The 17,319-nt window shown below is 38.5% G+C and overlaps 1 protein-coding gene across 1 annotated transcript; it reads right to left on the bottom strand.

Moving 5' to 3' along the window:
• Positions 1-5,176: 5,176 nt before the first annotated feature.
• gyg1b (glycogenin 1b) lies at positions 5,177-16,120 on the bottom strand. Its single transcript, XM_084702766.1, has 7 exons — positions 15,974-16,120; positions 14,448-14,583; positions 13,656-13,830; positions 13,197-13,359; positions 10,723-10,849; positions 8,004-8,220; positions 5,177-6,247 (listed from the first exon to the last, which is right to left on the bottom strand). The coding sequence occupies exons 1-7, from the start codon at positions 15,978-15,980 to the stop codon at positions 6,110-6,112; spliced, it is 963 nt and encodes a 320-aa protein (XP_084558892.1). The 5' UTR covers positions 15,981-16,120; the 3' UTR covers positions 5,177-6,109.
• Between the last annotated feature and the right edge of the window lie 1,199 nt (positions 16,121-17,319).

Genomic DNA, 17,319 nt, shown 5'->3' with positions numbered 1-17,319 from the left:
GATACATGATAACTTGTTATAATAGCCGAATTGATCCGGCCGCCATTTTGAATTAATTGAAAAACGTTTTTTCTTTACTCCTCCTACACATGTTGTCCAATCTTCACCACATTTGGCAGATATTATCTTCAGACCAAGCCTCACAAAAGCTTTCACATGTTTTTTTTTCTTTTTCGAAACTGTTTGCCCGCTACAGGCAATCAAAATGTGCCATTAAGCCAGCAAACAGGAAGTTGGGTCGTATTTCAGCAAATCTTTGATGGATTCACACCAAACTTGCTGCGTGTACTCGATACCCTCTGGTTCGCAATGTTTGGAGTAATCCGCCATTACTGCTTGCAGTTATATTTATTAGGTTCCTCCGGTAGGAGGGAACCTATTGTTAGGATTCCTCCGTAAGGAGGAAACCTATTGTTATTGTTAGTTTTATTCTTTTTTTTATTTTTTTATTCTTGTACCATGGAAGTCAATGGCAGCCCCTAGAACCATATGGTAACTTTTTGTGAAATTTGGCACACTCATTAAGGACAGTCACTTCTACAGTTACACCAAGTTTCATGTCTCCCATTAGACCACTCTAGCGCCACCAACGGGTCAAAGTTGGACTTGTGTTTACACATGTAACTTTTGAACCGTATGACCGATTTTCAAAAATGAGGTACTATTGGATTTTCAAAACCGTTTGTCCGCTACAGCCAATCAAAATCGGTAACAAAGCAACCAAACAGGAAATTGGATCAAATCTCGGCAAATCTTTGAGATGTCAACACCAAACTTGGTACGATGACTCGGAACTCTATTCTGAGGATGTCCACACAATTTGGTGTCATGTGATCACTGGGCGTGGCCGCAGGAAGCAAAAATGTGTTTTGGCCAATAACTATTGATTTGTTTGCCTTTATTAAGTGATTCCTTTGTCTCATGATATCTTGGGACATCCCGTGTGTGACTCATAATAATTTGTGATAATAGCCGAATTGATGCTGCCACCATTTTGAATTCATTGAAAAACGTTTTTTCTCTACTCCTCCTACAAATGTTGTCCAATCTTCACCAAATTTGGCAGATAAAATCTTCAGACCAAGCTTCACATGTTTTTTTTTTTTTTCGAAACCGTTTGCCCCCTACAGGCAATCAAAATGTGCCATTAAGCCAGCAAACAGGAAGTTGGCTTGTATTTCAGCAAATCTTTGATGGATTCACACCAAACTTGCTGCGTGTACTCGATACCCTCTGGTTCGCAATGTTTGGAGGAATCCGCCATTACTGCTTTGCAGTTATATTTATTATTATTATTATTATTGTAATTTAGCTCATGAACACATTGGTAAAAGGTTTTGAAATTTGGCATATTGATACAACATGCCACAACTACGGCCCAAACACAGACTGGCCCACATCATACCATAGGGGGCGCCACAGGCGACGCCCAAATGTCCACTTTGCAGAGTGGTTGCATTTCCACCCCATTGCTCCAATTCTTCTGAAACTTGGTGTGCATGCCTCATTTTTCACGAGGAACAAAAAAGCTTCAAGGACCCATAAGGTCCGCCATGATGGATTTTCCTGTACAGTGATAGTTTGGGAAAACATTAAAAATTCCTCTTCTCTTGAACCAAAGATCTAATTGACTTGGAATTTGGCACATATTTGTATCATTGATGTATTGAAAAACGTTACTTAAGGCAATTGAATCAAGTACAAAATGGCTGAAAGGGGTGTATTTATGTAAATTTCCACATTAACTCAATATGTTTATGTCATTTTCAATGATGGCTTTTCAAACCTAATAGGCTTTAAGGTGACATCACTCTGACGTACCGTACACAATTTCACCTTGGTATGTCAAAATAGGACTGAATTACAGCTGTTTGAACTTGGACCAAATCTGACAATGCTCACTATTGGAGAAACAGCTTTTTTTTGTACAGTAACTGAACATGCCAAAACTCAATACTGAGAATAGCTCAACGAGCTGGAACGGTGACCTGCAAAGTATAAGGTCGTAGGTTCGAATTCAGCCACACTGAGTCTGTCTTAAATTTGAATATATGTTTAGTTTAACAGGATGACATCGTTCTGAAGTACCATGCGCAATTTCACCTTGATATGTCAAAAGATCATTGAATTACAGCTGTTTAAACTTTGGCCAAATCGAACAAGGCATGCTACAGCGCAGGTGAAAAAAAAGTAATCTTAAGAGTATTTCAAGCATGTTCACATTTAATAGTACATTTCAAATATACTAAGAAAAAGTGTACTATCTGTAAATATATAAAAAGTATACTACCATCATGCTTTTACCAATTTTAAAGTTAATACGTTGAACACGCTTTAAAAAAATTGTACTACAGTACACTTTTAGTAAATATATTATAAAAAAATATAATTTAAGTAAAACGTATATGTAATTTCTCAACTGTACAACTGGAACTTTGTGTTTAAACATATTATTTGTATATTTTAAAATGCATGCTAAAAATGATCTTTGTAACAATGCACTTAAAGCTTACTTTAAAAATAAACATTTTAATATACTGAAATGTAAGGATATTTTAAGTTACTTTCGAAGTCCTTTCATCAATTCAGCCTTCAGTGTACTGGTATACATTTGCTGTACTGTAGTGTGTAGAAGATTAAAGTACCTCTTTTTTTTACAGTTTTCTTGTGCTTGTACGGCTTCTATTTCGAAGCGGCTTATAGTCCGGTTTTAGAACAAAAAAGTGGCTTCTTTCAAGATCTCTATTTAATGCTCAACACTTGAACGGGGGCTTATTACTTGAGGAATTATTTTCGGTATCTCTCATTTGCACTATCAGGGCTTGGAAATACAGTGAATTGCTAAAGTAGGCAAATGGCTAGTAGAACATAACATTTCATAATAATTTCAGTTAATCAAACAGCTGCAAGACCCAGTGAAATGTTACAGGCTAGCTAGCAAGCTAACGCTAGCGTCGCTAACATTACTAATTCAACTTTGGTAGTGTAAACAAGCTCTTTGTAAGCTCGTTTTAGATATTGTTTATGATCGTGTGGACCATGAGACACGGACGTGGTATCTTTTAAAAACTTGTATTTTACCACTGCTCTTCTTGACATAGCCATGCGAACAGCCCTCACTAAACTAATGGTTTCAGCATCAAGCCTAAAGCAACTCCCCAGGGACAAAACACCCTTGTCCTTTGTCACATAGAAAGGTCTGCTACAATAGGCTATCCTCCTGATTTGCAAGGTAGCTAACTAAACTTAGACAAACATAATTTCGTAGACATAACAATGGATTCTGCCACTAAATGAGTGACTTGGCTTTATTTCTGGAGATACTAGTATCCACAACCGAAGTGTGTTACACAATCCTGTAAGATCGCCTATACTCGTGCATTGCTCTTGGTACCCAGAATGCCCTGCGGCAAGCTGAAAAGCTACTAAGTTAAAGGAATTAGCTTGGTTAAATAAACATTGTTTGGAGTTCTATTGTTGTGTTCGTTTTGTTTTGATATGTGTAATGCTATGGTCTATAGTATAGATCATTTGAGTGTTCACCCTGATTGTGAATGTTGTCTAGTTAGATAGGTTTCCAAGCTATCTGTTACAAGCAGTTGACATGTAAGTACTCCATCATGTGTAGCATTACTCAACGCTGGCTGCACGATGGTACGTTTGTATTGAAAGTGCGAAATGACCCTCTGGGGGTCCAGGTAAAAAAAGTATATCAAAGTATACTTATCAATAGCATACTTGAGTAAACTTGAAGACTGATTAGTTATCAGTATATTTAAAGGTATTGAATGATTAAGTAATTTGAAGTGTGCTATTTTGGAACAACTTATTTTGTATGAAATATATTTAAATTGTAAATAAATTGTACTAAAGCACAATTTAAAGTGTATTAAGTGTACTTTTATGTTCTAAAGTCGAACAACTTCAAGTATACTTAGTACACTTTAAGTATATGGACATAGCCGTATACTTAAAGTGTACTAAGTATACTCGAAGTTGGCCACTAAATCCCTTTGGCTCTGGAGCAGTATTATAGATCGTAATAAGTAGCCAAGGCTGCTCCTGTCCAGGAGGCACTAATTCCAGAGGAACACTAGGAGACTCAACTGTTCCTTTACAAACACATGCACCTGTTGTTCTGAGCATCCGGTTTCCTTCCCCGGATCCGCAAGCGCCCCATACAGTGTTTGCACCTTCTTAAATTTCAGCTTCTTCTAAGTATTTGATGATAACTAACATAAAAGCATGAGAAGCATCCAACATCTCTCTTTCACACCATGTCTTTAGTTCCTTTACCAACATGTCATGGCCAGCCATCTTGAATGTTAACTCGAAATCAATGTAATTAAACAAAGTAAATATAATAGCAGAATGGGCACACATTACCATAGATACACTCCAAAGTCTTGTGCACAGCCTTTCCAGAAGAGAGGCAGCTGGTATGGGGAGGCAACGCCATATTTGCCCATAGTTTTTGAAGGGGATGTAGAAGAAGCTCATATTTGTGTGATGGTCAGGTGTCAACATACTTTTGGCCATACAGTATATTTTTGTAATATTCTGTATGACCACTTGATGGCAATGTGATACATAACTTCTGATTAAGGCTGCCCATCAAAAAAGAGAATAGTTATCATGCTTGCAAGTCTTATAGGACCTAAATAGATGCCTCAACACACTGTCATCCATAAATGGAATCTACACCAATTAATGTTCACTGTATGGAATAATATATGAAACACCTTGTGATATTTTAATATGTAATTGTTCCCAACCATGCATTTGTATGGTTGACTGCACCATTTAAATTGAATGTGTTACGTTAACATGAAACCTGGAGAATTGAGGCAGACTCCAATGCTATTGACACTAAAATAAATATTTCAACATTTCTCTATGCAATGACATTTTTCAAGTGTTATAATTCTGTACAGTTGTACGTTAGTGACTACTGCATACATTGACTTATCATGAGGTTTGATACCGTTTTAGAGATATGCCTTGTTATGTTACTTCCACCATGTCTAGTTACACTAAAACAAAGCAAGAGTTGTGATAACTACACCACAAAAGGTAATTTCCTATGGAAAATATTGTGCCTCCAAGACTTACAATGCAACATTGTATTATTTCATTATGTTGATGCAAATCTTGGAAACAAAAATACAACTCATGGTTCTGGTCTGACTATTCTTTATTTTTCAGATAAAGGGGCTGTGGTACAGACAACATTTGGATCAAGTAAGACAGTAGCAAGCTAAAAGACAAGCCAGGAGGTGCAATGACATGAGGAGGTGCAGAGAGAGCGGTCACCAGAGGCTGGAGTGTAACAGGCATTCAGGGTCCAGCTGTCAGACCAAAGGCCAACTGAAAACCTACACAGAGTTCAAATAAAAAAGCCTTGGCAAAGGTCTTTAAACAGTATAAAAACTAAGGCAGTAGGTAAAGCACACATTACAAAGCATTGTAAATTTCAGAGATTTAATAAAGATGCTAGTTCGTAGATTTGACTGACTGGTAAAAAATAAAAATAAATTGATGTGAATTTACATTTTGTCTCTGGCTATGTTGTGAAATTCACTCACATAAGACAGCAAGACAATGCAATAAATGCTTCTTAGAAGTATAGAGAACATGAGGATGTGTTGCCATCCATGTTCCTACAGAAAGGGTTAATTGAAGTGCAACAAAATCCTATTCGCTAATTTGGCAAACTTTCTGACAATAGTTGTAGACTCCCTTTAATTTTCTTGGCTAGGATTGATTTCATATCACATTGTGTTAGAAAATCATCCCCCCCAAAAAAAATCTGTACACCGGTATACAGTACTGTATGTTTGTTGATGAATAGTAACTTCACAGTGTAGATACATAGATAGTATATTAGAACAAAATTACAACACTAAAACACTGCATTGGGGGCCTGCACTGATTGTTATAAAATTCATTTTCCATTGTAACAGTATTAAGTTGTCTTTGAAGGTGACAGGGGTCAAGTATGGGTGGACGTGGTATGCAGCTGAAGTGAAGAAATTTTGAACTGGATTTCAGCCAATTATGGAATCAATCTATTAAACTGCATGTGCTCTCAATCTTTTTCATTACAAATTTATTTGAGAAAAGCATCTAGCTTTTTCTGGATATTCTCAAAAGAGTCCATTCCCATGTAATCTGCCTGACCCTGCTCCCATTTCTTCTTGCGTTCTTCTGAAGACAAGGCTTCTTGGGCTGCATAGTCCGTTTTCATCTAGCCACACAGAAATGCATGTCAGAAAGTCAGAATCCATCAATGTTTACACCAATTAAAGATTACTTTGCCGTTAATGCAGTTGTCTGGATTGACACCAAAACACACTACTGTCATTCCAAATAATTTAAAAGAAGTCTTTCAGATATATATGTTTAACCTTTAATTGTGATTCAAGAAATTCATTGAACTGGAATGTTACCAGATTTATAAAATTATATTTATATACCATGGGGGGGTAATTGGGAATAATGTACAGATTTTGCTCTTATGGAAAGACATTTGAACTTTTGTTCACCAATGAACTCATCACAATGTAGTAATGACTCAACTTTTGTTCCCCCGGTGTATAATTTACATGTATACAATATACAGAATACTTATCACAGCTAATCAATTCAAATAAAACTAAATTCATAATGAAAACAGTTTGTACAATTAACAGTTATTGGGCAATTATATACAAGACAATAAATCTGACTCAACTCTAAAATGATATAATGACTGATTAAATGTCACTGCCATGGCCGTGCCCGTTTAGGTTTGTTTTCCCTGCCCTGCTTAGTGTTTTCTGTCTGACTCTGTGTGTGTGTGTGTGTGTGTGTACACACCCACACAACCCCAATTCCCAAAAAGTTGGGACTATGTAAAATTTAAATTTAAATAAAAACAGAATGCAATGATTTGCAAATCTCAAACTCATGTCATTCAAAATAGATAATTGAAAACATGAAATGTTTAAACTGTGGAAATGCACCATTTCAAGGAAAAAATAACACAATTTGGAATTTTGATAGCCGCAACACGTCTCAAAAAAGTTAGATCGGGGGCAATATAAGTCTGGAAAAATTAAGTAAACAGCTTAACCCTTGTGTTTTCTTCGGGTCATTCTGACCCATCAGTCATTGTGACTCACCGTTGTTTGCAACAACTTTACCGCATACAAAAACAAAGTGAAGCATTTTCTTTTAACCGTTGGGCTGTCTCAGACACCCCACATTGCGAAGGTTAAAAGAAAATTATTCTTATTTGCTTTTGTATTGGGTAAACACAACGATGGTTCGTTATGAACCTTTTGGTCATGTCACCCAAAGGCAGGACAAGAGGCAGAGTCTCTCATACGTAAAGATTGGCAGAGGTTCACCAATCTCGGAAAACCTGCATCTACATATTGTGGAACCAGTTCCTCAACGTAAAATAATGTATAATGTTCCTCAACGTAAAATTGCCATGACTTTGAATATATCATCATCTACAGTATAATATAATTTAAAAAATTGAAGAACCTGGATAAATCTCTGTGTAAGGGACAAGTGAAAATATTGCATGCCCGTGATCTTCAGGCATGATTCTGTAATGGAAATCATTGCATGGGCTCGGAAACACCTCCAGAACACATTGTCTGTGAACACAGTTTGCCTTGCCATCCACAAATGCAGGTTAAAGCTCTATGATGCAAAGAAGAAGCCGTATGTGAACAGGATTCAGAAATGATTTATAATCTCTGGACTTTTCTGGGCTAAATGTAATTTAAAATAGACTGAGGCAAAGTGGGAAAACTGTTCCATGGTCAGACTAATTTAAATGTAATTTTGGAAACTATGGGCGGTGCATTTCTGGACTAATAAAATGTACAAGTATTCCCTCTGAGTTCCGAATCTTGGTAAATAAACACTTTTAGTTTAGATCCTGCCTGCCTTTCCTTGCATTTGGGTCCACCTCCTGCACCACCACATTAAAAGTGTTGTTGACTGACCTCCACACATCCAGAGTTGAAGGGCTGATCACCATATTGCTCGTGGAGCATGGGCACCACGGTGCTAGAGTAGAGGGTCCACCACTCCAGTAGGAAGGTGGGGTGTGAGGAGGCTTCCTGCATGTTCCCCTGGATCTTCCTTTCTTTGGGGTCAAACGTGTAGCTCCATGGCTTGGTCTGGCCTAGGAAATGGACTACCTTGGCGTTGCTACCGTATCTGAAAATGATGAAAAAACGACAACGAGTTACCGAGTTATCCTTCTTGGTCAGGTGCCTTGAGTGTGCTCACCTCAATGGAACTACCAGGTTCGGTAACACAGGCTACAACAAAACAACAAAATATAGCTGCAAGCAGCAATGGGGTGGCCAAGCAGGTGAGATGACCCAGAAGAAACTTTCGACATCCTCAGAAGATTGTTCCAAGTACACGCAGCTATGTTTGGCGGGAATCCATCATTTGCTGAGATACGACACAACTTTCTGTTTGGCGGCTCTGCTGCCGATTTCGATTGGCTATACCGGACAATTTCGAAAAGTAAAATCATTTAGATAGTTTGTGTGAGAATTGCATTGACTATAGGTAGCTTTGTATTGCTATTGCTTGTAGCTTGACTACAGGTAACTAGAGACTGCGGTGTACCTGGCTTCCTTTGCAGTGGCTTACAGTCTCGCTAATCAGAGAATCAGAGACATGACAAGGTCGTCGGCTTTGGCTGGATTCAAACATCTGACGTTGCCGTTGCCAGGACATCAACTTATCCTAGTGAGCAATTTTCAGTGCTGCAAATCACAGTTCAGTTACTGGGTAAAAATATAAGCAGTTTTTCCTGTGGCAAGCGATTGTCCGATATGGCCGAAGTTTAAACAGCTGTAATTCAGTCCTATTCTGACATGTCATGGTGATTGTGGTCTGAAGATAATCTGTCCAAATTTTGTGAATATTTGATACATTTTGTAGGAGGAGTAGGACAAAAACGTTTTTATTAATTAATTCAAAATGGCGGCATCAATTCGGCTGGTATCTCAAGTTAACATGTGTCAGACACGGGATCGCCCCCCTTGAGGTTAGAGGACACATATCTACAAAGCACAATAAATCTGACTCTTCTTGAGTGTAGATCCCCTGAGAATGAAACATTATCATTACCATTATGCTGTTAGACAGCTACTGTGGCATACCTGGCTTCACTAAACAAATAAACCAGTATCATGACATGCTTGATGACTGTGGCCTTGTTCAAACCTATGACCTTGCACTTCAGAGGAACCCGTCTTATCCCAGTGAGTTATTCTCACTGCAGGGAAATGCTGTGTTCAGTTACTGTATAAAAAAGTAAGCAGTTTTTCCTCTGGGAAGCGTTGTCAGATTTGATCCAAGTATAAAAAGCTGTAATTCAGTCCTATTTTGACATGTCAAGGTGATTGTGGTCTGAAAATGATTTGATTACATGTCCATGAAAATAAGAGCAACGGAGAACGAGGAGTTTGTTTTCATGAAAATTGACTGACTCTTCATGAGTATCAATCCCTTGAGAATTCAACATTATCGTGACCATTATGATTATAGTGGCGAAAAAAGGAGTAGCGGAAAAACGTTTCTCCTTGACATTCAAAAGGGCGGAGAATCTATATGACTGGGTATGACGTCATAGAGTGCGTTGAACTTGTCTTGATCCAGGGAATCCAATACCTCATATTGGAAAATGCGGCATATGGTTCAAAAGTAACGTGGCCACCAGTTACAGTAGTCCAGTTGTCAGAACAAATCACAGGTAACTTCCTCAAAATGTCTCCCCATGGCAATACTAGTGTTATTAGGTTTGATTTCAATCATATTTCCAATTAATTTTATGAGAAACATTCTGTAACCTAAGCAGGTTTACGACCAGCCCTGTCAATTCCATTTCCACATGAACAATCACATGCCAGTGTCTGGCACTCTGGGACAATGTGGGCAGAACTTGAAGTTCTGTCAAACAAACAACTTTTTAGCCAGTAAATACTTAGCAAAGAGAAGAGGGATAATAAGATTACCAGGGGATGCCATTAACCCATCTTAACCTTGGGCGGACCAAGCAGCGGTTAATGAGTGCTGCTTTTCATAGGGAGAAAAAAAACAACAAGATGGTGAGAGACAGTGATTAATAAAGAGAGAGTGAGAGAGAATTACCATGTGCTCAATGAGGATTTAGGACTTGAAATGGGTCTATTCTGGGATTGGGGTTCAACCACGTTATGACCCTGGTGTATATTTAACCCAACCAAAGGCAACGGATAGGAGGGGCACCTATGGGAGCTTAAGAGAGACAACTGCTGCTGTTACTGGCCCCTTCATCTCTCTCCTCATTGGTAACCTGATGTCATGGCTCAACTATACTTCCATGTGACTGTGTATCTGCTTACCTTCCCTGTATACTCTTCTGCCCACGCAGTCCCACAGTGCCCAAAGTATTTCTTGGGTTTCACTAGTTGTGTGTATCACAGCTAATTTGAAGTGGACATTAAAAGAAAATTCCAAGATTATACTTGTACTAATTTCCAAACCTCTTCATTGGTTAGCAACAAGTTACTGACAGCAATGTTTTGTAATCACAAAGACTCCATGCAGCAGCAGCCTGCCTAATGCCATTTCCTGTAGAAGGAATGTTGGGGAGGTGCGGCTTATACACAATGCAGTTTATTTTCTGAAAAATATGGTATACTTAAGGAATACACATACTGCTTGAATGCTGGAAGGTACGTGTAGATGGCTATGCTGCTGAGATTGTAGATGAAGGGGAGGTGCTTTGATATGTCTGCTGTTGCCCAAGTGTTGAAGTAGCCATTCAATACCCCTTGGTCCCCTCCTGCAAGAAGACAAACAATATGTTAATACTCAAAATGCTTAAAAATAAAATTGCTGACATTGTTACCCTGACATACAGTAGATACACTTAAGTATTGTTGTCAAATGCCAATAGTTTTGTCACGTATTTATTTGAACTAGAAAAAGGAATTCTCTGAACTGTGGATTTTTTACAATGTGAAAGGCAAGAAGTAAAGAAATGACTTAAGTATTGCTTTCCTGAAAGGTTGGATGTATAAATAAGATGAAATTGATAGTGACAGTCAACTGATGTATACACCTCTACAAACCTAGTAAGCTGATGCATGTTCACATTAGTCAGCATTTGGCCCTATGCTACTGTATAGGCCTTTGCCATTGACCCCCAGAGAACGGCGCAAGAGTTCATGAAGTCTACATTGAAGTTCCTAAACTAAATCATGAACATGCTCCTAAGCAGAGACCTGTACTGCCATAAAGACCGCAGGTCACTGTAGTTTAAGCTAGACAACCAAATCACTACATCGGCTCCAGAACAATCTTCTTATGCGAGCAAGCTTTCCAAAAAATATGAGCCTGTAGCATCCTCATTTCAAAAGGATAAGGCGGTTGAGCCAGAATTCCCATATTACATTGCATGTTGACTTTGGCACCAAATTATGCTGGAACGACAGAGCGCAAAGATGCCGCCTTAAGCCAGATCCGACTGTACAATAAAAGGTGGAATTGAATAGAGAACCCCTGTGATCGGCCTCTGGTGCCTCAAGCCATTTTAACATTACTCCCATTGTCTAGGAGATAGTGAGTTAAATGTGCTAGTATGGGAACATTATGTATTGCTTGTAGTAGGGCAGCACTCAGAAGAAATGCTAAAGGTCAGCGGAACTTCAAGCCAGTGCCCAACGGATCGTCCAGGGCAGGCTATAAATAAACACATTTTCAAATTAGCATAAAGAGGGGCTGTCACTGTCTACCAACTACACATAGAATCAAATGGTTTACATTGGACAAAAAGTTTTGGAAAAAAAAAAAAAGCACTTTGTGCAATAGATCTCATCACTAATGTGAGAGTCCTGAAGTGGATATAGTTGTAACTGGATAACATTGCAACAGGGCCTTATTTTTTATTTTTTTATTATTTATTTGCACAAAATATTATATAAAATAGATATGATTTGGTTGGCTAGTTTTAACTACAGTGACCTGTGGTCTTTATGGCAGTACAGGCAACAGGGCATTTACTTAGTGTAGTGTTACTGAGAGAGCTTCATACAGAAGCAAAAGACAATGTGCAACATTGATCTGAACTGAGCACTTTCTATGATGCCAGTCTTATTCCAGCCAACAGTCTCTAGTGGCAGCCAAAATGACCATCTCAAAGCATGTGCCACTATTAAGCACACTAATTGGTTTTTAAATAAACTTATGATGATTGCAAAGAGGTTTCCAAATTGTACTGTACATTGCACATAAGTTATAAAATGTAACACATTGTATCTATGTGCATGTTGTTCATGCTTCACATTTGCACAAATGTAATAATACAATCAGTACATTCTCATGAAGGTGCATTTACCACTTCACAGCTCTCATAAAGTTACGTTTAGCTAAAATATTGGGAGTTTACAATCTGTGAGCATACAGACAATAAAACAAGCATGAATGGCCTTCTTGTTACTAGGAGAAATTGTGCCAAGTTCCCTCATGTAGCTCTTGGGTACAATTGTAGAGGGCTGCAAGCAAGTGTTAGAGTGACAACTTTATTATGCAATACCACAAAAGAAAGTTGTAGTTTAGCTTGAGGTATGTCCTAAATGAAGAGGGATTTCTTGATTTACCTCATGAAAGAAAAAACAAAATGTTTTGTGATTACACTGAAGGCAGAATGACGACCACAAGTTAGTGGTGACCCTAGATGGGATCGTTTATTATCAACCAGTTCCTGGGATAGTTTTATGTCAACTAGTTCCCAAATTAAAATGGATCCTCAAATGTAACTTACGCCCCACCCAAGAATAACTTGAGAGCTGAGATTGGAGAGCCTTGTCTCTAAACCCCTTGCTGAAAGCAAAGTAAACTTGGAAGTTCGCATCATGCACCGAAGCACTTGAAGGCCATAGTTGAAACCTCCCAATGCTTTAAAAGGACACAGATAAACACCAACATTTGGAACTTGATTAATACACATTTCACAGTGAACTTTATTTTAATAGGAATTTAGGTTTACAGTTAGTGAGCATTATGAATTTGTGAAACAAACCCACTGGTTAGATACAGTCAACACCAAGTAAAAACTTCCCAATGCATATGGCTGTATCATAAGTACAGTATTAAACAGATGTATGCCAACAGACAAAAACATTACTTACCGTCAAAGCTGCCATGCTCTGTGCAATACTGAAGAAGTTTGCCGTAGGTCTCAAGAGATGGACAGAACACAAACACACCAGAGTTGAAACAGTCTGGCCAACCGGGATCTGGAGCAGCTGACAGCTCCTCTCTGTCAAACAACTCATCTATGTTTGAGACCACCTGTCAGCCAAACACACACAGGGATAAACACACAACTGTTGTTACTATGACAATCATTACTGTACCAACATATACGAAAGACGTCTCTTGTAGCATCTTAGAATCCAATCAGAAACCTGATAAAAATCTCTGGTCGTAACTATTACACAATACCAAGACCACAACAAATGCCATGACCAAAATACATCACCAGCACTGCTGTACTTGTTTATACTAGCGGATGGACAAAGATCACTTGCACAAACCTAAGGAGATGCCACTTCCTAAAATCTCTCGCTCCTCTATTAGGTCCTCACCAGTGTATCTGCATCCATGAAAACACATTTGGAGTAGTGGGTGAGTGCCCAGCAGTGGAGCTTGGTAAAGGTGATGCCCAGGTCTGGTCTTTTCATCATAGCCAGATGGGCAGTGTCACCACTATCCAACACATTCACCAGCCTCACCTCATCAAAGATCATTTTGAGCACTGCCCTGATGAGACAATATACAGATGAGACATTTACAAAGTTTGTAATGCATGTTAGTAAAATGATGTAACAATAAAAAAAAAAATTAGAAGCTGGCTTGATGCCACGCACAGAAGAGAAGCCTTGTGTGTAATTTATAAACATGTAAAAAATGTGCCTTCATGCACATCAAGAACATTGAACCAATTGTGGTGATCATTGTTGCAGTAGTACTTGGAACACACAATCAGCATCTGGTATGCAACAAAGCATGTTGAGTCTTGGAACTTCACTGGTTGCATAGTCCAAGACCATCAACTGTCACAACTTGTTTTTATCCATAATTCTGTAATAACCTTAATTATTAAGTAATTTAACTTGTTGCTTTACTACTGTACAAATGCACACTGAATTCCTTGAGACAATCCAACATCATAGGATAGGTAAAATAGTTTGGTCTTGTATGCTTTCACCGAGTTCTGACCCCTGGAGTCATGGCAGATCAGTGATTTCTCAAAGGAAAGGATGATGAAATAAATAATTTCAATTATAAATCAAGTATTCCAACAGGACCACAGATCAATTGCAGAAGGTCGCATCATACTACGTGTTGCATCAGAAGAGGGAGGAACAGGTTCTTACTGGCAGGGCCCTGACACTTGAGGACCGATGAGTGCCACCAATTTCTTGGCTGTCTTGTGGTTGTGCAGGGACTTGCCCAACACCATGGCTCCTCTGGCATAGTTGTCATTGGTAGCCAATGTCACAAAGGCCTGGTCTGGATGATAATCAAATCAATTGTTTCAATTAAGTTTCTAGGTGAGATAATGCTAGTTATTGCTGTGATTGTATCCCATTTCATTACATTCAAACAGAGGGAAGACGGGTTATAAATGCAGAACGATAATGTAAGATATAAGAACCTCAGAGACAACAGCTAATTCCAAATCAAATAAATTAGTAAATTATGCCAAATAATTTAGTCTGACAGTGAATAATCTGACAATTGTTGTTCTGACTGAAGCGCTCTGTAAACCATGTCTACCATTTCTGACCTTTTTCAAGTTAACTGGGTTGTAAGCTGTAAACTGCCAAGCTGTGCTCAAAAGAATGTTACTTGCCATAAATGAAAAGCTATTAATTGCCAGTGGGACTGCCAACTCATTCAAATCAGAAACAATGTTCTTTTGTATGATGGCAAATACAATGCAGTCTTGAAGTCTTAATGACAACTGCTGAATGTATATGAGGACAGAGGCAAATCAGCAGACATGGTCATTAAAATAATAACATTTTGTTATTATACATGGTATATAGAATATTGGGACCATTGCACTCATGTTTAAAACAAATCAAACTGTAGTTGTGAGAACTTAAAGCTCCTCCTCCCATTGTTTTAATTGGTTACAATAATCTGACCAAATGACAATGTAAAAGAGACGATTATTTTTGAATCCCTGCTGCTCAGTTAATTTGCAATGCGACATTAAAGCAGTTTCATAAGAATTTCGCATATTTCTCTACTCAGTCGTTGCTATAAAGAGGCGGGTCACCAAAAGCTTGCCTCAAACACAAAATACACACGCACACACATAGACACACTTGTGTATGGCAGTTAATAACTTGTTTTTTCAGATATATTGGGTGGTGGCATCGTTAGAACCCAAATAAAAGTTAAAAGGAAAACGGTTTCAGCCCACCCCCACCCGCCCCCGGTTTGTTCTATGACATAACAGCATTCTACAGCTAGGCACGCAGTGTTCAAGAACTACGTGCAGAATTTGAGTTCTTCGGGGAGGTTATAATAACAGCAACAAGCTTTGGGCTTCATTACTTCCGTATAGGGAAACAGTCAAGGATATTACATTGACGAGACAATGCGTAACATTTGGTCAACATTACAGAAAAAAACTTTCTTTCAAAGTCCAGACTGAGTCTGACAGAATTAAATATCCATGTAGTCAAATGACTAAATTATCTAAACACCTGCAGAGCTCACAAGAATCAGTATGCAAAACAAAAATATTGTGACTTTCATCCTGACAGCTTATAGTCGACAGATGCATTAAAAAAAGGTCGCGATAGGCTACCTAAACCAAACGTTATTTCCTCCATCTAAAGAAGACAAGAACTATCGGTTGTGCATGCGACTTCTGTAATGTACATACCTGCCATGATGTGAGAAGAAGTCGAAGCTACTTTGTAGCCTAGACTCGAGAGCACGGCAGCTTTACTTGGGGAAGAGACTGATCGTTTACACAAGAGGTGAATTTATACTGTCCGAGCATAACAATTTCAATGGACACGGTCACGTGACAAAGTTTAACGCACACACCCACTTCAGCAGCATGCGCCATTAAGCAGAGCTCTGCTTTTGCAAACCCACTAACAGCAGTATATACTGCAATGCATATAAGCATATGCTTATATTAAGGAATATACATTTGTTAGTGTAATTCACTGCATATTAAATCATGTTCTGATAAAGCCCATGGCGATTGTGGTGATTTGTAGTATTATACCTCAGACCACTAGGTGTCAGAAGTGGTTACTGATATAATGGTATAGCTATGGTTCGAGTTAGTAGAACTACAGGTGGATCTAAAAAGAACATCGTTGTAATGTGATTCCCGTCATGAAAATAAAAATAATATTAAAAAAACTGTTCTTTATTGAATAGAACAAAACATGGTACCAGGAGTGAAACAACTGTGAATATAGAATCGGAAGATTGAAGCGGATTGTGAACAGCGACATGATGGAAAGTTTGAAGCCACCAGAGCACCTGACGTTAACTGGGAATGTCGACAGCAATTAGCGTGGTTTTAAAGGGGCAATTGAATGTTTTTTGGGGGGTATTTCACACTGTTCCATAAGGTCTCCGAATAGGGTATGTAACATTGGTTGGGTTGAAAATGGCCCGGGTGCTGTTCTATGCCCTCTGACAGATCCTCTGAAATGTTCCCGGGAAAAAAACACTAGATTTTCTCCTTTTATGGTATGCTCATTAATATTTAGACAAGCTGTGCGCTGATTGGTTGGTTTTCAACGAGTGAAGCTGGGGAGCAAAAACGCAACACGGCCAACAGCAGCCCTCGCTGAAACACCAAAGTTGGAGACTTGAAATAAAAACGCGCAAATAAATCTATTGTGTCTACAAAACACTGTTTTCAACAGATTGACTATATATCATTTGAAATGTTAACATTACTTGTTTCCACTTCTGTTGTTGAAGCAAACCGGATTGACTTGGGTGGGTAGAACGTTAGGCTACAGTTTAACAACCAAACCATATCCTGATTCTACTCGGCTTCAGTTAGCTAGCTAGCTCTAAATAACTTGCTGAAAAATAACATGACCAATATCTGGACAAACATGCATCGTGAATCGTAGATTTACATTAGCCTACACAGGTTATTTATTTGAATGAAACACAGTCAGGAACATGATTCAACGTTAGCCCCATTGCCAATAAACTAGGCTAAATTATCACACATTCAACTTATGCTCTTGC

The sequence above is a fragment of the Hypomesus nipponensis genome, chromosome 8 (assembly GCF_054491055.1).
Source record: "Hypomesus nipponensis isolate SF chromosome 8, ASM5449105v1, whole genome shotgun sequence".
Classification (NCBI taxonomy): Eukaryota; Metazoa; Chordata; class Actinopteri; order Osmeriformes; family Osmeridae; genus Hypomesus; species Hypomesus nipponensis.
The sequence above is the reverse complement of the archived record's forward strand: the minus strand, read 5'-3'. Positions and strand labels throughout refer to the sequence as shown.